The 20,935-nt window shown below is 31.8% G+C and overlaps 1 protein-coding gene across 1 annotated transcript; it reads left to right on the forward strand.

The window, feature by feature from the left end:
* The first annotated feature begins 7 nt into the window (after positions 1 to 7).
* LOC134715693 (peptidyl-prolyl cis-trans isomerase FKBP8-like) lies at positions 8 to 20,886 on the forward strand. Its single transcript, XM_063578044.1, has 11 exons — positions 8 to 150; positions 7,389 to 8,071; positions 8,737 to 8,884; positions 9,454 to 9,541; positions 11,463 to 11,573; positions 12,795 to 12,869; positions 14,587 to 14,698; positions 15,289 to 15,378; positions 16,137 to 16,214; positions 17,971 to 18,105; positions 18,627 to 20,886. Coding segments are annotated over exons 1-11 (1,608 nt in total). The 5' UTR covers positions 8 to 149; the 3' UTR covers positions 18,714 to 20,886.
* Positions 20,887 to 20,935: the final 49 nt, after the last annotated feature.

A 20,935-nucleotide genomic window follows, 5' to 3' on the forward strand; every position in this document is an offset into this window, starting at 1 on the left:
GCTTTTAATTAGGATCATTGTTTTTATTGAACATACACCGGTAATCGTATGTCGTAAAAGATATTCAGAAGTGAAAGTTGATAAATTATCTTCCCGTATTTTGCAATTTGTTTTTCTAACTGTCACTTAAACATTCCAGTTACAAAGAAAGTAAGTAGATGAGATGATTAAATATGTAAGTTACCAGAAAATGATTGTAGATAGATAATTGCTATGAATTTCGTCATTTGCTGTTCAGAGGGTGCATGTTTGACCTTTTTTACAGCATGATCTACAGACCCGGTATCAAACACTTGCTAAATTATTATAGGTAGGATACAGACTACAGGATTTGGATTATTTTTATTGTTTGCAATGAATATAATATTGAAATTTTCTATTTTCATAAGACATAACACATACTGAACATTACTAGACTTGACTTGATATTTTTCTGATCATGCTGATGAATTTATCAATTTTGTTGCGGTAGGTCTTTTCACCACCTTACGCCACAGTGCAAAGCCGAACACCACCGAACAACCCCAAAATTAATTTTTACATCTTTTTTTGTTATAAATGTGGCCTATAGTCTATATAATATTTAAGTTATCAATTCTATAAATTTTAAGATTAAGAGACCAAATATCAACATCGAACAGTCATAGAGAGTTTATAATAATATGAGGCAGGCATAACCTGTGAATGGGGACGAAGTCTGTATGTATTATTTTCTTAATTCAATCATGTTGATAAAAGAAACCGAAATACCGTACCTAACGTTCCCGATTTTGGTTCTGTTGTTAGGGAATTAGCTGTGACGTTCTTTAAGTTATGACGTCATATTCGATGTAAACAAAAGAAACGCTTTCATCAGGTAACGTAACGTTTTTTTTTCATATCAAACAATTATTAAAATTGAATTTGTATTGAGATCCAATCTTATGTTTTACTAGACTGATAAATATAAAAAAAAATCAAAGTCTCATGCAAACAAGACAGATTTCTGCGCAAATGCGGGAAAACCGGAACAGGAACTAGATCTGAAAAAAAAACGTTAACGATTTTGAGTTCATTAGTACAATGAAAAATTCGGGAAATTTTCCCAGATTTTTTTTTTTTTTTTTTTTCATTGATTTTTCTACCGTAATTGGGGACTTCGTCCCCATATTAACTCAAACATTCACCGCTAGACACCTCAAATATTTATTTTTCTTCATTTTACTTCTTTTATCAAATACTAACAAAACAGCATATGTCATACTGGTAACATCGTCCTGGTTATATGAATCATGTGATCTATATTGCTTTTCACTGACCAATACAGCAAACCTTGAATCTATACCAGTGCCAATTCAGAAACAACCAGTTAATTACACTATAGTATTGAGTATTGGAGATTAAGGAGATAACTGTATTGTATTTTAAGCTCCAAATGGCATCAATTGGTGATTTGATGGATGCTAATTTTTAAAGTTTACTGGTGATAATTTAGTGGAGCCAGTGAACTGGTAATTGCAACCGTAGCTTAAAATAAAATATCGCCACTTCATGACCATTCTTATGAAACTCACAGAAAACAAAGTCTACAAATAATACTTTCGAAATTTGGTATACTGTATACATTGTCTGCAAATTTTGTGAATTGATGCCATGAAAATTGGTGACGTTATCTATTATCAAAACAAATGTTACAAACACTGTTGCATTACAATCAATAATAAAAGTTGTCTAACTCACTGCTTGAGTTATATTTAGGAATTTCTTCTTTTGCAAAGACAGATAAATGCAGAGGTTGCAGGTTCATCTGAGTATTTTCATAAAAGAGAGACTCATACTACATTTACTTGCACATACAAGTGAATGCATGTGTGGGATAAGTTATTGTCTGCTATGAAAGTATGTCCACCAGACACTTTTGCACAGTAAATTATGTCACTGATATTATGAAATTTTGTAAGGTCGATGTTAAAAGTGTCCTTCAAAGAAAGGACCATATTTCAAAGTTTTAAGGGTTCCTTCATCATGTTCATAGAATGGACAACTTATCATACATAAAAAAGTGTATGGTTTTTGTCTCTAATAAAACATGGCATGTAAATTGGAGTTTTGAAATCATCCAAAACTAGATATCATTGAGATGGAAGCCATCTCTGTGGGCCCCGCTGTCAATAACGTTGGGTAAATAAATATAGTGTGAATCAAAATTGTAAGCGATGGACAGACCAACAGACAGACAGACCTTTGACCTAGGAAATTGTACAAACATCATGACACACCCTCTGGTGTTGGTTAAAATGGATGTCAAGTATAATATTTGAAATCAAAACAGTTCCCAAGATATAGAGCGGACACAATCTTCAACTCAGGACACAGGGTTGTCAACTAAAACCAAAGTTTTTTTTACCTTGACCTTTGACCTAGGAAGTTGTACATACATCATGACACGCCCTCTGATGGTGGTTAAAATGGATGTCAATTATAAACTTTGAAATCATAAAGGTTATCCAGATATGGAGCGGACAAGATCTTTACCACAGGACACAGAGTTGTCAACTGAAACCAAAGTTTTTGACCTTGACCTTTGACCTAGGCAGTTGTACATACATCATGACACACCCTCTGGTGGTGGTTAATAAATATGTTAAGTATTAAGTATAAAATCAGAACGGTTATCTAGATATGTAGTGGACACGATCATCACCACAGGACACAGGGTTGTCAACTGAAACCAAAGTTTTTGACCTTGACCTTTGACCTAGGAAGTTGTACATACATCATGACACGCCCTCTGGTGGTGGTTAATAAACATGTAAAGTATAAAGTATGAAATCATAATGGTTTTCTAGATATGGAGCGGACATAAAGTTAAAGTGTTACGGACGGACGGACGGACGGACGGACGGACGGACTGATGGACGGACAGACTGATCACTATAGGGCGACCTGACTTTTAGTCGGGGCCCTAATAATATCACCATGTGTAATTCGAGAATGGAAATGGTGAATGTGTGAAAGAGACAACAACCCAACCAAAGGGCAGAAAAAAAAGTTGTATTTATTTGAATATTTTATATAGAACAACTGAAACAAAGATAAATATTTAATTGTAAAAATTGTAAAAGAAAATATAAGACATCATAAGACATGTAAAACATCATTGACCTAGATATCACACCGGTCAAAAAGATTAGAAAAACACTAAAAAAGGCCCAATAACAGGCTAATATTTGAACTTGGAATTATTTTAAATTATGGAATTTGCATCATTTCTTGTGCTTGAAATTTTTGATAGTTTCCTTGTTTATATTAATATTGGTATAAATATGTTTTGAGCGGTTCATAACACTTTCCATAAAATGTATTTTGTATAGATAGTGTTGTGCGCGGCACAGTACATTCTATTGAAAATGTTCTATCTTCTTTGTAATAGAAAGTGTTGTGCGCAGCACAGAGCATAAAAAGTACAGAATAAACATGGAATTTATTAAAAATTTCAAGCACAAGAAGATGTGCAAATTCCTAAATTTAAAATAATTCCAAGTTCAAATAATAGCCTGTTCCTTATTGTGATGAATAAAATGATTCGATAGACAAACTGAAAGGAAAGCTAACTAAATAATTCATGATTATTAACAACTCTTTACAAATGTTACAGTTAACTATGCACCTGTCATGAATATATTTCACACATATAGTGAATACAAGGCCTCTTTTGTTACATAACAAGGGGTAATCAGGTAATCAATGGGGATTCAATGGGTTATTTGGACTTGTCAATCAATACTATAGTTCCTGTTTTACAGGTACATTTTGGTCATCCTTACAGACCTTGAAAAAAATAACGAAAAATCAGAATCAATAATTATACAAATTGAAAATCATTGTACATACAGTTATTCATATGTCATATATGGCTAAGTGCACATGTCAGATATCTCCGTTTTGTTTTTAGTGTTTGAGGTCTCTTTTAGCATTTAGAATTAAGACAAACATGGCATTTGACAGTGAAAAAATAAAATAATGCCCAATTTTTGGATTATCAATAACTCAGAATTTCCCCCTTTAATGGGAGTATCAAAGACATGGGTGTTTCATGTTTCACATCTTTTAAATTTGGTTGCAAGACAATATCATATACTACAAATGTACATTCTGTGAAATTCAATGTACATACATGTATGGTTTATTGTTCTTTTTTATATATATATATATATATATATACAACTCGTCTAAACATCAACCCAACAATGTTAGATCTGTAAATTTGCTTTCGCAAATTTTTGGTTCTTCATATATATACATAAGTACGTCTAGATTAAAACTGACGTGGAAAGGTAACATATGGCCACCGAAAGCTCTTTTTATGAGAGCCCAGGTGGTCGTGTGGTCTAGCGGGACGGCTGCAGTGCAGGCGATTTGGTGTCACAATATCACAGTAGCATGGGTTCGAATCCCGGCGAGGGAAGAACCAAAAATTTGCGAAAGCAAATTTACAGATCTAACATTGTTGGGTTGATGTTTAGACGAGTTGTATATATATATATATATATATATATATATATATAAGTACGTCTGAGTCAGTGACAACCCTACAACAGATGTATCCATCGGATCGCCATCAATGATGGTGATACATGGCTGTGTACATAATGTATATACAACTCGTCTGAACATCAACCCAACAATGTTAGATCTGTAAATTTGCTTTCGCAAATTTTTGGTTCTTCCCTTGCCGGGATTCGAACCCATGCTACTGTGATATCGTGACACCAAATCGCCTGCACTGCAGCCGTCCCGCTAGACCACTCGACCACCTGGGCTCTCAAAAAAAAGAGCTTTCGGTGGCCATATGTTACCTTTCCTCGTCAGTTTTAATCTAGCGGCGTACTACAGTACATGATATATAAGGCATGAAGATGTTATTGTTACAGATCAGCTAAATTATCTATAGTAAAGGATCCTACAAATTAATGTAAGATACAGTCACAGAAAATAATTATATTCATAAGTACGTCTGAGTCAGTGACAACCCTACAACAGATGTATCCATCGGATCGCCATCAATGATGGTGATACATGGCTGTGTACATAATGTATATACAACTCGTCTGAACATCAACCCAACAATGTTAGATCTGTAAATTTGCTTTCGCAAATTTTTGGTTCTTCCCTTGCCGGGATTCGAACCCATGCTACTGTGATATCGTGACACCAAATCGCCTGCACTGCAGCCGTCCCGCTAGACCACTCGACCACCTGGGCTCTCAAAAAAAAGAGCTTTCGGTGGCCATATGTTACCTTTCCTCGTCAGTTTTAATCTAGCGGCGTACTACAGTACATGATATATAAGGCATGAAGATGTTATTGTTACAGATCAGCTAAATTATCTATAGTAAAGGATCCTACAAATTAATGTAAGATACAGTCACAGAAAATAATTATATTCATAAGTACGTCTGAGTCAGTGACAACCCTACAACAGATGTATCCATCGGATCGCCATCAATGATGGTGATACATGGCTGTGTACATAATGTATATACAACTCGTCTAAACATCAACCCAACAATGTTAGATCTGTAAATTTGCTTTCGCAAATTTTTGGTTCTTCCCTCGCCGGGATTCGAACCCATGCTACTGTCACAGTAGCATGGGTTCGAATCCCGGCGAGGGAAGAACCAAAAATTTGCGAAAGCAAATTTACAGATCTAACATTGTTGGGTTGATGTTTAGACGAGTTGTATATACATTATGTACACAGCCATGTATCACCATCATTGATGGCGATCCGATGGATACATCTGTTGTAGGGTTGTCACTGACTCAGACGTACTTATGAATATAATTATTTTCTGTGACTGTATCTTACATTAATTTGTAGGATCCTTTACTATAGATAATTTAGCTGATCTGTAACAATAACATCTTCATGCCTTATATATCATGTACTGTAGTACGCCGCTAGATTAAAACTGACGAGGAAAGGTAACATATGGCCACCGAAAGCTCTTTTTTTTGAGAGCCCAGGTGGTCGTGTGGTCTAGCGGGACGGCTGCAGTGCAGGCGATTTGGTGTCACGATATCACAGTAGCATGGGTTCGAATCCCGGCGAGGGAAGAACCAAAAATTTGCGAAAGCAAATTTACAGATCTAACATTGTTGGGTTGATGTTTAGACGAGTTGTATATATATTTATCCAAGTCTAAATTGAAAACTACATTCAAACCTATGATTGCGTTGGATAAAAAACGCAATTTTTATACGTGTGCTTGTAAAACAAATTTCGTTGTAGAAGAATCTAAATACAGCACTAACAATATTTTCCAAAAGACCAGAAAAAGTGAAAAAGTATATATTGAAACAAAACGCATTTGACTAACAGGTCGAACAACTGATGTTCTTTAACCCTGCTGACTGCCATTGGCGATTGCCAAATGAAATTGATCACAAGATGTAACAAAATGGATCTTAATATAAATTTAATACTAAACAGAAAACAATGAACTTGTGGCCAAGATGTTATGTCACAAACACAAGGTGTCAATATTTTTCTTGTACACCACATCTAGATTTCGACAATATATGTCTCCTCAGTGATGTTAGGGATTGAAACGGTTTTTGGAAGGCCATATAATTTACCCTCAAATTAAGAATGACTCTTGAATTTTAAGAGTCAATATAGGATGAACCGATCATATATATGATACAAGCCCAAATGATAAAATATAAACAAGTCTAAATTGAAAATGATACAAGCCCAAACGATATTTATCTATATATATCTTAACTAACTTTAGCAGGAAATTCAACAACTTGTCCCAGTTGAAGTCTTTTGTTCAAAGGGAGCTAACAAAAATATTTTATTATTGTTATTTTTGAAAATTGAACTATTTTTCCTTCTGGATAATTACTACTAATGTTTTTTTATGCCCCACCTACGATTGTAGAGGGGCGTTATGTTTTCTGGTCTGTGTGTCCATTCATCTGGTTGTCCATATGTACATTCGTTCTACTGTCTTGCATCAGGTTAAAGTTTTTGGTTAAGGTAGTTTTTGATGAAGTTGAACTTTTTCACTGTTGAAGTCCAATCAACTTGAAACTTAGTACACATGTTCTCCATGATCATGATGATATGATCTTTTTAAATTTTAATGCAAAATTAGAGTTTTGACCCCAATTTCACCGTCCACTGAACATATAAATGATAGTGCAAGTGGGACATTTGTGTACTGTACGTGTACACATTTTTGTTAATCATGCCTTAGGCTGACTCTTAGGCAGTCAATTGCTGTTGCATTTGGTGAATTAATTGATCAGAATAATGAGACACTTGCAACTTTGTAGAGTTTATGGACTTGACAAGTTAACTGAGTATTTGATTTTTATTAATATTTATATAATTTTAGTGTCTGATAGTGACCAAAATACTAATGCCATCACAGAGGAACAAAGAAAACAACAGCTAGCAAAATTAAATTTAAATGTGGATGAATCTATAACTGCAAGTGACAGTCAAGCCCATGTGTCAAATAAACAGGTCAATGGCTTTCCAGATAAAACAGGGGACTCAAATATTCAAACAGGGGCAATAACAGATAGTGTCAATATATCAGAACAAACAAATAATAGTGATTCCATAAATTCTAGTCGAGATAAAACTGACACCATTCAGAGTAAAAGTGTGCCTAATGAAATCGTAGAAGACATTGCCGATGACATATCAGATGGAATCGTGAAAGATTTTTCTAAAAATATAGCTACATATGTTACAGAGGTGTGTAAGTTTGACGAACAATACGAGAAAGAACAAATGAACGAATCGTCAGAAACTCAGGATAAAGATTCTGCTAGTTCAAATAGTGAAATAAATGAAAATTCTTCAGAGGAAAAAGCAAATGAACCAAATTCAGAACAATCAGAAGGGGCTAAAGAAGAATCAAGTTTAGTAGAAGAGGAAAAAGAAGCCACTCAACCAAATCCAGATAACATCAAAGAAAATGATGTAAAAGATCAAACAAAAGAAAAAAAGAATGGCGAGGATGAAGATGGTTACTTAGACTTATTAGGGAATGGTTTATTAAAAAGAAAGGTATGGTTACTTAGACTTATTAGGGAATGGTTTATTAAAGAGAAAGGTATTGTTACTTAGACTTACTAGGGAATGGTTTATTAAAGAGAAAGGTATGGTTACTTAGACTTACTAGGGAATGGTTTATTAAAGAGATACTCAGATAGGTAAAGATTTTTTACATGTATATAAAAATTATAAACTAGCTCACTTACATATATACGCTACCAGATGACTGATCAGGGCAAGATCCAGCCATTTTAAAAAGGAGGGGGGGGGGGGTCCCATCCCAGGACAAAGAGGGTGTTTAAACTATAAAGCCCCTATCAATTGCATCGATCGGCCAAAAAAGGGGAGTTCCAACCCCCAGAACCCCCTGGATCCGCCAATACTGATACAAAGACGTTGCATTCCTGTCTGTCACTTTGCTATACATTCATGTACCTACTGTCAAAAACGATATCTATTCACCTGGGTGTTCACAATACATGAAGTAACTTTAAGTCGCTTTCCTACATCAATTATTTTTCATTTTTGCCAAGTCAATAAAGCATCAGTGTTTTATTTATAAGTCATGTAAGTAAAGATATTCAAAAACATAAATGATTTATATGTTTAAAAGAGAGGTGAATTTAATATATTACCCTTGTGTGATCTGACTGTTTAATGTATATTTTTGTTCCCAGGTAATTGAGGGAGAAGATGTTGAAGACATAAAGCCTTATCATGGAGATATAGTGACTATTAATACACGTGGCAAGTTGGAAGATGGGACTGTTGTTGACATTATAGATGACCTGAGTTTTCCTGTTGGTGAAGGGGATGTTATACAAGGTATTACTGGTACCTTATAACACTGAGAAATGACAGTATATAATAAACACAATATATCAGCTGTTCTGAATCTAGATGGTCGTTGGGAGGTCTTAAGCACTAACTTGAACAGCCTTTACCTTACATAGTTTTTACTACTTACAGTTTAACATTATTGAAGTAAAATATTCAGACAAAAAAATTTAGAGTTTATACTGTGAATTCATTATTATTCGTTGAATACCAATTTTCGTGGGTTTCATGGTTATGGGTTGTCCACGAAATCAAATGTTCAACAAAATACATATTTATAATAGGCTTAATATACAGAGATTGTCAAAACCACGAAATCAAATATCCACGAATATGCAAGTTTTCAGCAATCCACGAAAATTGATACCCACGAAAATATATGAATCCACAGTAAATGGTTTTCAACACACAGAAACCCTACCAAAGAGTAAAAAAACACAGTAGAAGGCCAAATTCTACATTCCATGTATCTGAGTTGTTTGTATAATACGGCACTGTTACTTATATGATATTTCATGAAAACAAAGATTTAAAAAAAAAATGTCTATTTATTGTAGCATGGGATCTTGGTGTAATGACAACAAAAGTTGGACAGACAATTGAATTAACTACTGATGCAAAATATGCTTATGGAGAACTAGGAAGGTAAACAGGAGATTAGCACTTTAATATTTTTGCTGGCTGTTTTATTTACTACTTACATTGTATATATGCCTGAATATGTGCACAAAACCAACCTATAATATGGATTTCTTTATTTCAAGTTTATATCACTAAAAGGGACTCGCAGGTCTATAAATCAACTTTTTTTTTATATCAATTAATGTGCAGGGTTTCACTATTGCAATGGGCTATTGTTTTCTTGCTCCAAATTAAAACAACACCTTATAATTAACACACACCTAACACCTAAGAAACAACATTCCATTTATTTCAAGCCTGAAATGAAGACATTCAATTGATTTTGATGATTGGATCATCTTTTAAAGAACATTAATTCTATTTGTTCTACACTGGACGTTAAACAACCAACAATCAATCAATCTATGTGTTCTTAAAAGGAATGATGTTAATCTAATTTTTAATCTGATAGCTATATAACATGTATAAGTTGAGTGATCTATCAAGAGTCCTTTCTGCTTTACCATGTTTGCTTAATAACATTGCTAATGGTGTAGGCAAATTTATTCCATTATCGTAATGAAATCTAAAATTTAACAAGTTATGTACACAAATAAGGCAAGGTGATCAAGACTAAACAGCAATAAGACAGGAACCTAACAACTTCATGAAATAAAAAAAAAGGACATCTATGATCTACAGGCGGATAGTGTTAAAAGACGACAGATCTAACAAATATTACCAATGTAAAATGACAGGTCAATACACATGATATGATAAACTGCAGAGTATGCAAAACTTGCTACAAAATGTGGTGGTTTAAAAAGTTAAAACACTTAACAGGGTTTATTGTCGAGCCTTCGACTTTAGTCGAAAAAGCGAGACTAAGCGATCCTACTTTCCGTCGGCGTCGTCGGCGGCGTCCACAAATATTCACTCTGTGGTTAAAGTTTTTGAAATTTTAATAACTTTCTTAAACTATACTGGATTTCTACCAAACTTGGACAGAAGCTTGTTTATGATCATAAGATAGTATCCAGAAGTAAATTTTGTAAAAATAAAATTCCATTTTTTCTGTATTTTACTTATAAATGGACTTAGTTTTTTCTGCGGGGAAACATTACATTCACTCTGTGGTTAAAGTTTTTAGAATTTTAATAACTTTCTTAAACTATCCTTGGTTTGAACCAAATTTTGACAGAAGCTTGTTTATGATCATAAGATAGTATCCAGAAGTAAATTTTGTAAAAAAATAAATCCATTTTTTCTGTATTTTACTTTTAAATGGACTTAGTTTTTCTGCGGGGAAACATTACATTCACTCTGTGGTTAAAGTTTTTAAAATTTTAATAACTTTCTTAAACTATCCTGGGTTTGTACCAAACTTAGACAGAAGCTTATTTATGACCATAAGATAGTATCCAGAAGTAAATATTGTAAAAAGATAACTCCATTTTTTCTGTATTTTACTTTTAAATGGACTTAGACTTTCTTCCAGTTAACATTACATACAGTCGGCAGTTTAAGTTTTCAATACATGAATTAGATTCATTAACTATCCTAGATTTTTACCAAACTTGGACAGAAGCTTCTTACAATCAAAAGATAGTATCAAGAGGATTTTTTTTATTGATTTTTTTCCTCATTTTTTGTTGAGCCTGCGATTTACAGCAAAAGTAGGCGAGACACTGGGTTCCGCGGAACCCTTACAAATTTTTTGAGTTTATAGTTAAATAGACCTTCTTGGGTTGAAGTCATAAAACTTTGCTCAGTGCACGGAGCACAAAATTCATGCTCGAAACAAGAAATCCAGCATTTTGATTGGTTGATTCTCAAGTCTGAGTACAAAAATCATGCTCGAAAGTTTTATGGCCGCAAGGCCTTATCAATGATATTATATCTGTTCCAATATAATTATGTTGTCATCATTTGATATAATTTCCAGGAAACCAGACATCCCTCCAAATGCTACAATTACATACATGATTAAGTTAACCAAGAAAGAAGAGGCTCCTGATATAAATAAACTAAATGTGGATGAGAAATATGATATGGCGTAAGTATTTTAAAACAGCAAATCAAATATTTCATTTATATGTTGATTGCATGTTGTTATGATATTCTTTTTATGTGTTAAAGTGATGACATCAGCTAATTGTGCATTCTGCTATGAAAGTCTACAAGTTTTTATTATTAAGTTACAAATTATTATTTTTAAGGTATTAGCATGAAAAGAAATATCTCAACATTATTGCACAATAATCTTTTTCTTATTGATCATGTTGTTGTAATTTCGTTTAAAGATAAATCATTTATTAAATATGTCTTTAGAAAAATTACATGTATTAGCTTTTAATGTGTATAAGTATATGTCCTTTCTGCTACAATTTTACAGAATTTCAGAAATACTTTAATAGAAAGTATTTATGCAGATTTTTCAAATGAAAAAAATGGGATGCAAGCAAACTTGAAAAAAGAAATACATAGAATCTGATAGGGCAAATTTTGTTGTTGGTATCATTTAAGAATACATTAAGAGAATCATTAGTAAGACTCTTAAGCATCATTGTTCGTATTTTTTCATGTATCACTTTTTCTCTTTTAGTATTGCAATAGACTTCCTTCTTTCAGTTTAAAATTATCGGAAATCAAATAGAGCTACTAAGGAAACATGTATCCTTCATCAAAGCACTGGAGAAAGAGGGGGGAGGGCACATTTGACTTTAAATCAGTCCCAACAAAGGAAGAATTTAAAATCACAAATATCCTTATTTAAACATGTTGAAATTAAACATACATTTTTCCTGAGACATGCAATTTACTTGACATATCAAGCATTAGGTTTACCAATTGACACTACCGGGGTAAACATTTTAAGTTTGATGATTGGCTCAACAACTTCAGTGACATTGTCTCTCCCTTTCTAATTTCATTTTTTGTTAAATAACCAATCAAATGTGTATGTTGTCAGCATACTCAGTAGTCAGTATGGTGTGTGGCCTCAGTCCTTCAAAATTTTCCTTATTAATGGGAAATATAAAAGGATAATTTTGGAAGTGATGCCAAAAAAAGAATATGGATGCAGGTTATGAGATTATAATGCAAATGTTAATGTTACGTTTCCCATATTTAAGTCTTATGTTTATGACGTTACTTTGTACGTTTGTATGGCTGCCTTCGATATAGATTTTGAGCATAAAAGTAACACAACCCAAAGTATCGAGTTTTAGTTGTTTATTACAATACACAGGTATTGCAGAAATATTTTTTCTTGTAGGGAAAAGAAGAGAGAAAGAGGCAATGAGGTTTTTGGAAGAAACGATTATGCAGGGGCAATTAATTCATACAATAAGTAAGTTAAAGTGTACATTATGTAAACAATCTAGTCAGTTTTGAATGAAAATAGGTTTACTTTAGTTTAATGAGTTACACAAATTGTTCTAATGCATCAATTTGTATCAATGTTTTTGATTGGATAACAACAAGAGTAAAATCCTTTATCTACCTGTCTGTAGCTAAGAAAAGCAACAGTTAATAAAAAACTCACCTTGACATAAAAATGTTCTTTTTATCTTATTAAATAACATTCAGAGGCCGACAAGAAGCCTTACATGTCTGGTGTTAACATTTGAAGTCTAATGCATATATATGTTGTAAACTTGTTTAGTAAGACAATAACATCATTTCAGGGAATAAAAGTTTTACGAAATTTTATGCTTAAATAATGACTGAAATGGACTGATTTGTTTATTTTGCATTAGATTGAAAATAAATATATTGTGTTTTAAGCTTGGCCTATGTTCAACTATGTTTTACTGTCGCAAATATGCATTCAATAGCTCCTCTACTTGTCGCTTGGTAAACACAGTTTGAAACAAAAATAAATACTTTTTATGTAGGCCAAGCCTCAAACAGTTTTTCAAGAAATTATTTTGGGACGTGAAATATAGTTCAAGTTTTAAGGTAGATTGATGGTATACCCCCATCTTGGATTGTACAATCACAGTACAAAATCAGTCTAGTTATTTTCCTTAATCTGTAAATTTGGAGACAGATTTGCAATTCGATGGTTAGACTGTTTTCTTCATGTAAAGAAAACTTGTTAATTAATTGTATTATAAAAAATATTTTAACAAATACCTTTTTCTTACTTTTAAAATCTTTTTTTCAAATAAGCCATTTAAGGGTAGATAACTCTTTTAGTACAAAATTTATACTAGGCTAATAGGGAATTTTTTAATTTTCACTTGTAAGCAAGAAAACAAGTATGGTGACACCATGTTTTCTTTTTATGCCCCACCTACGTTAGTAGAGGGGCATTATGTTTTCTGGTCTGTGCGTCCGTTTGTCTGTTCGTTCAATCAACTTGAAACTTAGTATACATGTGCCCTATGCTATGATCTTTCTAATTTTAATGTCAAATTAGAGTTTTGACCCCAATTTTACGGTTCACTGAACATAGAAAATGATAGTGCAAATTTCAGTTTAAGTTTTTGGTCAAGGTAGTTTTTGATAAAGTAAAAGTCCAATCAACTTAAAACTTAGTATACATGTTCCCTTTGATAAGATCATTCTAATTTTAATGCCAAATTAGAGAATTTATTCGAATTTCACGGTCCGCTAAACATGGAAAATGATAGTGCGAGTGGGGCATCCGTGTACTGTGGACACATTCTTGTTATTTTCTTAAAACATATTATGAAACCTATCTTCTCACAATTTATTTCAAAATTCTATCTCATAGAAATTTTTTATGCACACTAATGAGTTTTTTCATGAACAAACTAACCAAATTTTGGCAATTTTCAACAACTCATAGCTTGAAAAATAGCATGGTGACCCATACTTTTTATTAAATTATTGAAAAGAGCATAGTAAAATCTTCACTCTGGCAAATTATAAGAAAATTCTGTCTCAAAAAATATATACTTATGATCTACCTTAAAACAAACAAATATATATCTTAAATTGAAATAATATTATTCATAGGTTAAAGTAGCAAGCATATACAAATAACAATTAGGATTATATTCATAGCTTTTACGAAGACTTTTGATTTTTTATAATAGGGCAATAAAGATTTTGGAATCCGGTTCCTTACAAGGTACCCCTTCAAAACTCCAGGAGCTAGCAGACTGTAGATTAAAGTGTTGCAACAATATGGCAGCTTGCCAACTTAAGGTAACATTTAACAGTCTCCCCATGATTTGGAAAATTGTTTAAATTTGACACAGCAAATATATACTATAAATATGGTCATGGAAGTAAAACATCAATTACCTACATTATAAACTTCTGAAATATATACATGTACTTTGGATAATCACCTCATCAAATGTATTTGAGGGTATAATTCATGTGTTAAAGGATAAAATACATCAGAATTATCAGGAGGTCAAGAATTGACAAAATACAAAAAGTTCTAATAACAGTTCATGCAGTTTGAAATATATTTTCAAATTTTGTTTATTGTTTTACAGTCATCATGCCAACTATGACATATGGACAAAATGGTTTATATATTTGCCATGTAATTGACAACCATACCACATCTCTTTATTTTTATATTTCTTTGAGACACAAAACAAACAACACATATACTTTGGATTAATTTTTTTTTTACCGTATCCTATTTTAGATTTATACATCTTTTAAAGATTTGAGATATTTTGTAAATAACTGAAAACATTTGTACTGTGTTCTATTGTGTGGTCTGGATTTATATATGAAGTCTATTCTGTAAGTTAACTTAGATGCCATTTGTTTTGTAGGTAGAAGCGTATGATGCAGCAATGAAATCCTGTCAGGCAGTGTTAGATTTACAGCCAGATAATGTCAAGGCTCTTTTCAGACTTGGAAAGGTAATCAGAATCCTTTTTTTGAAGTGATAGATATCTCAAAAGGTTTAACTGATGTTTAAAGTCGATGAGGCTACATAGATAAAAAGAGATGCAGATGCCTCAATAACCCAATGATAAAAAAGACTTCAAAACATCCTCATTTGGTCTTCATCAATAGACAATTGTCTGTTAAAATTATATATTTTAAAGATCTTTATTTTCTTTATCTTGACGTTTTAGAAGTTTTAGAATAAATTCGACAAATACTATCAATAGTCTGCAAAGTTCCTTACAGCCCCCCCAAAAATATCATTAAATATTACAGCAAAAGACAACATGTACATATAGTGTAACACAATTTAAAAGTATTTTTTATGCCCCACCTACGATAGTAGAGAGGCATTATGTTTTCTGGTCTGTGCCTCCATTCATTCATCCGTTCGTCCGTTCGTTCGTCCCGCTCCAGGTTAAAGTTTTTGGTCGAGGTAGTTTTTGATGAAGCTGAAGTCCAATCAATTTGAAACTTAGTACACTTGTTGCTTATGATATGATCTTTCTAATTTTTAAGCCAAATTAGACATTTGACCCCAATTTCACGGTCCACTGAACATGGAAAATGATAGTGGGAGTGGGGCATTCGTGTACTTAGGACACATTCTTGTTTTTACATAATTTTAACTGATGGATGACATTTAAAGTATGATACATAATATAATTCATTTATTATCTTTACAAAGTCAAAATTAGGAAAGTATGATTGTCTAAATATTTCTTTATAGGCCCATACAGCAAAAGGTAATACAAAAGAAGGGATCCAGTACTTACAGAAAGCCTTTAGACTAGAGCCAGAATCTAAGGTAAGAGATACTTACCTATTATCAATGCATGGGAATAGATTGTGGGAGGTTTCTTATTGTACTGTAACATAAAAAAAAATTAGGATGTTTCTGATTGTACTGTAACATAAGAAATTGAGTACATTTCACACAGTAACATGTCTGCAACATAAGAAATTAAGGATATTTCTGATTGTGCTGTGACAATGGAAATTTAGGATGTGTCTGAATATATTGAATATAAGAATTGAGGAGATTTCTGTTGAACTTTAATAGAGGAATTAAAATTTTTGTTATTACTTGTCATTAATTTATTAAAGGAGAGATAAACATTTAATACATTGCGTACACTCATAAACGAAATTAGTGTATATTCCCAATTTCCATATTCTAGTTAGCTAATTTGATTTGTTAAAATTGAAGTATATTTGAAATTACTTTCATACTTGATTTTGAATATGATCCTTTTCCTATTATTTAAGACCGCAAAAGTAAAAAAAGAGATTGTTTCCTTTTAAAAGAATTTTATCATAGTGTCACAGGGTAAATGGCCACTTGGTCTTTGTAAATACTGCGTTGAATATTGTGACGAAATAACATGTAGAGTGGGGTGCCAATATTCGCCGGAGACACAATTTCGCCGTTTTATGATTTTGAGGTGTAAAAACTTCAAGGGAAGGCTGAAATGAAAGACATATACCAGTAAATGATATCATATAACAAATGTGATTATTTTTTAAAACTGAGACAAAATTGCGGCACCTACTGAAAAGAACCGAAAAATGGACAACGATTTTGGGCCAATTTCATGACGAAAAAACACGAATTCAAAGAAGTATTTCCTAGTAATTCTTTGTCTGAATGCCCTAAATTTCAGTTCTTTTAACACCTTTGAAATGTCTGCTATTCATCTAAAATGAAATTGATTTGATAATTGTTGTTTAAAGCTGCAGTTTTTTGGTTTTTAATAGATATGTAAAAACGGCGAATATGTGTCCCCCATTGACAAAAAATCAGGAAGTTTCAAACACCCTTTAATCTAACTTTTCAGATGATTATATTCAAACAAACACATTTTCATGCTTAAGAATATTTTGCGTTTGAAGTTATCTTCATATAGAAATATCAGTATTCTTCAAAAAACATTTAGACCTGAACATAAACTGTAGAAAACATGAAAAGATGTGGCGAAAATGAGCACCCCACTCTAGCAAACAATTTATTTCACACTGAAAATAGGGATAAAGTAATTTGTCCCTTATGCAGCATGGGTGCTAAAGTGTGAAACTCACATTAGAACAAGTTCACCAAATATACAGTGCGAGAAAAAGTGGTTGTGTTGCATGCATAATAAATTTGTGCAGAGTATTTTATAGAATAAAGTCTTTTTCTAACTGTCCATCAATGAATGAATGAAAGAATGAACGTATGAATGAAAGTAGTAAATATATAGTACATACAACATATATTGTAGTACTGTACCCTAATAAATAGCTACAGTGACAATAGTAATGTCAAAGAGAATTAGATATTTTGATGATTTTAAAATTGTTATTCTCGATTATTCAATTTGTAAAATCATTTATCAATTGTTATATGATTTGTTTAACCAATAAGAAGAGCCTATACAAAAGGAATAACGATGTAATATTTTATCAGGTTAGTTTTAAGATCTGTGAAATACACTTGAGACATGTTTCTGAAAAAAAAAAGACATTTTATTTATTAGATTTAAAAAGAAGGAAATTTTAAAATATTATAAAATTTCTTTTTATAGGTTATTAAACAAGAAATCAAGAAATTATCTCAGAAAATCAGTAAAGAAACAGAAGTAGAGAAAAATATGTATAAAAAGATGTTAGGGACAAAAACAACAACACCAACAGCAGCAATATCAACAACAACAAATCAGGTTTGTACCTGGTATATAGTTAAAATTTATTTTTATGTCCTACTTATGGTGTTTTTTTATGTCCTATTTATGGGCATTTTGTTTTCAGAATGTAGATCCGTCCATTCGTTATTTTGACCATCCATCTGTCCCGCTTCAGGTTAAAGTTATTGTTGGAGTTAGTTTTTGATGAAGTTGAAGTCAAAGTACACATGTTCCTTATGATATGATCTTTCTAATTTTAATGCCAAATTAGAGATTTTCCCCTACTTCACGGTCCATTGAACATAGATGGGGCATACATGTACTATGGACACATTCTTGTTTAGTCTGTGCATCTGTTCATTCTTTCCCTATGTCTGTCTTGCTTCAGGTTAAAGTTTTCATCTAGTTAATTTTTGATAGTAAATTTGAACTTCTGATTCATATATTTGCATAATTAAAATATTTGTTTTAAAACAATCATTATTTAAATAAATCTAGAAAATCCTGAGTACATTATTTACTTGTATAACTTTAACGATTCCTTGTTTTTGTTTCAGAAATCGTGGAAATGGGCTGTGTTAGGTGGAGGAGTAGCGGCTGTGGTGGCAGCAGGACTGGCGGCATACAGATATGGACATCACTAATGATCACTTCATTTAGCATATCAAATCTCTCAAACCTTTATCTCATTGGTTTTTTTTATAAACCATTTTTTTCATTCATTTTGAAGACAAATGAGGCACTTAGTTTTCAGACATTCTCTCATCTTCAATCTCCTATTGTTACTCTACTCTGGACCTCATTTTTTGTGGTTGTGAATAAAAAAGTGTTAGTTATTAGAATGTTTACGAGGGCCTTTACAGAATATAACACCTTTACTGTACACAATGTAGTTTTCAATGTGATATATACTAAAATAGGCAAAGAAGCATTATTACTGAGGTACTTTTTTTAAATTCTACTTAACACAATAATACTTGACCTATAACATTTGGGATTTAAAAGAAAGTGGCATTTGTTATCTAGTTTACGTTAAAGACTAAGGAGTCATATAAATTCATATTTTATCTTTCTTTTTAAAATCTATAAGGCAAATGAAAAAAATGTAACACCTTATAAAATAGTTGCCATGGTTAATGTTTATTTTGAACATATTCAGGATATTGTGGGTAAATGTTTTAATATATATCCCATGATCCATAAATATTAACAACATTTCAATCATACAGTGGAGACAGTCTGTAAAAACATTGAGACCGTTTGGGGCCAAATTTATATGCATCACTTCTGTTTTGAAGAACAGTATGTTATGATTTGAGATTTTTATCCGATTTGTAATTGTTTCATGTTGAAATTGTTTTTATTACATTTTAAAGCACATATGCTTTTCAGTAGATATTTGAAAACTAACATCATAAGGAAATCCATGTCAAAATATAAAAGTTTCCATGTTATCTTAACCATTCTAGCAACTAACTTAATGAGATTGGGTGTGGAAGATATTTATGTTGAAATATAAGGTTGAAATTGTGTGAGGAAAATTGTTCATCAACTGATGAAATTTGGAAAACATTTGATGAGTCTTTTGTAGACGAAACAGCGTCTGGCGTATATACTAAATTTAATCCTGGTATCTATGATGAGTTTATTTATTTATATTTTATAGAAATTTTGTACGAAATACCCATAATACCTTTATAGTTGACCTCATGTCATCCTATATATAGTGTCTATGAAGAGAAACATCTATCAAAACAGTACCTACTGTATGTTGAATATTTTGGTGAGGGGTTTCGTTTTCACTTATTTATATCCCACTACATATTTTTAATCTTCAAGATGATCAAAATCTGAGTCAGAGACATAAAATGCCTCCACATATTAAATCCACACAGAACAGATTTTACTCTATAAATCATAATCTAAAAGCACAAAATATAAACTAGATAATAGTATTCTGTTTAAACATTTTGCTGAGAAATTATTTTCAGAGAATAGGTTGATGGCCTGATAGCTTTACTTTTATCATTAATATTGAATAATTTGGTTCTTTTGGTTTGTAGAAAAAGAATAGAACTTTCATTTCTATGTCCGTACACTTTAGTTTTGATATGTTCAGTATATGCACCTTTTATAGATATTCTTATCTTGTTAAATGAATTCTTTTAAGATGTCTCTTAAAGGGTTGAATAAGCTTTACATCTTTATTATTCAGTATTAAAACTATAATTAGAAATAAAGAATTATACCAAATTATTTCAATTTATAAGGGAGATAACTCAGGATTTCAATTGAAAATAATTTTGACCATTGTTAAGGAACATTTCTCATTAAAAATAAATTCCTATTGACTTATTCCTGTCTTTCTTAAATGTGACTTGTTGAATGTTTTATTATTTTTTGCTGTGCTAGAAAATTAATTTCAGATTGACAATTGCTAGAACTTATTTTAATTATTTGAGCCTGTTATGCATGTTACATGATATCTTTTTTATTATTGTTTTTTTCTAAGTAAGAAAGATTGTTGACAAGAAGCTTTTAGAAAATGACTCAAATAAATATGGACAGTTGTTTTACTGAAGTCTGTACTGTATATTTCATGTTGTTTGTTTCCTCTACTAGTAATTAATGAATTGGTTTCTGGCTGAATGTGTCATGCATAATAATGAAAGTTATACATTTTTAGCAATAATATCTCTAATATATTGTTTAATATGTGATTAATTCAACTATTAAAATTATCATGATTTTTTAAACATGTATGTGAATACAATGCAAAATAAAATAAATCAGAGAAATAAACATAATTTTGATGTAGATTGTAGTTAGTTGTATTTATGTATTTGTTTCTTTCAAATTCTACAAA

This window comes from Mytilus trossulus, chromosome 4, assembly GCF_036588685.1.
Source record: "Mytilus trossulus isolate FHL-02 chromosome 4, PNRI_Mtr1.1.1.hap1, whole genome shotgun sequence".
Taxonomy (NCBI): Eukaryota; Metazoa; Mollusca; class Bivalvia; order Mytilida; family Mytilidae; genus Mytilus; species Mytilus trossulus.

What these genes read in the sequence shown, in the direction of transcription:
- LOC134715693 (XM_063578044.1), top strand. An exon ending in TGAAGGGGATGTTATACAAG is followed by an intron (nt 8,885 to 9,453) that starts GTATTACTGGTA and finishes TATTTATTGTAG; the next exon opens with CATGGGATCTTGGTGTAATG. An exon ending in GCTTATGGAGAACTAGGAAG is followed by an intron (nt 9,542 to 11,462) that starts GTAAACAGGAGA and finishes TATAATTTCCAG; the next exon opens with GAAACCAGACATCCCTCCAA.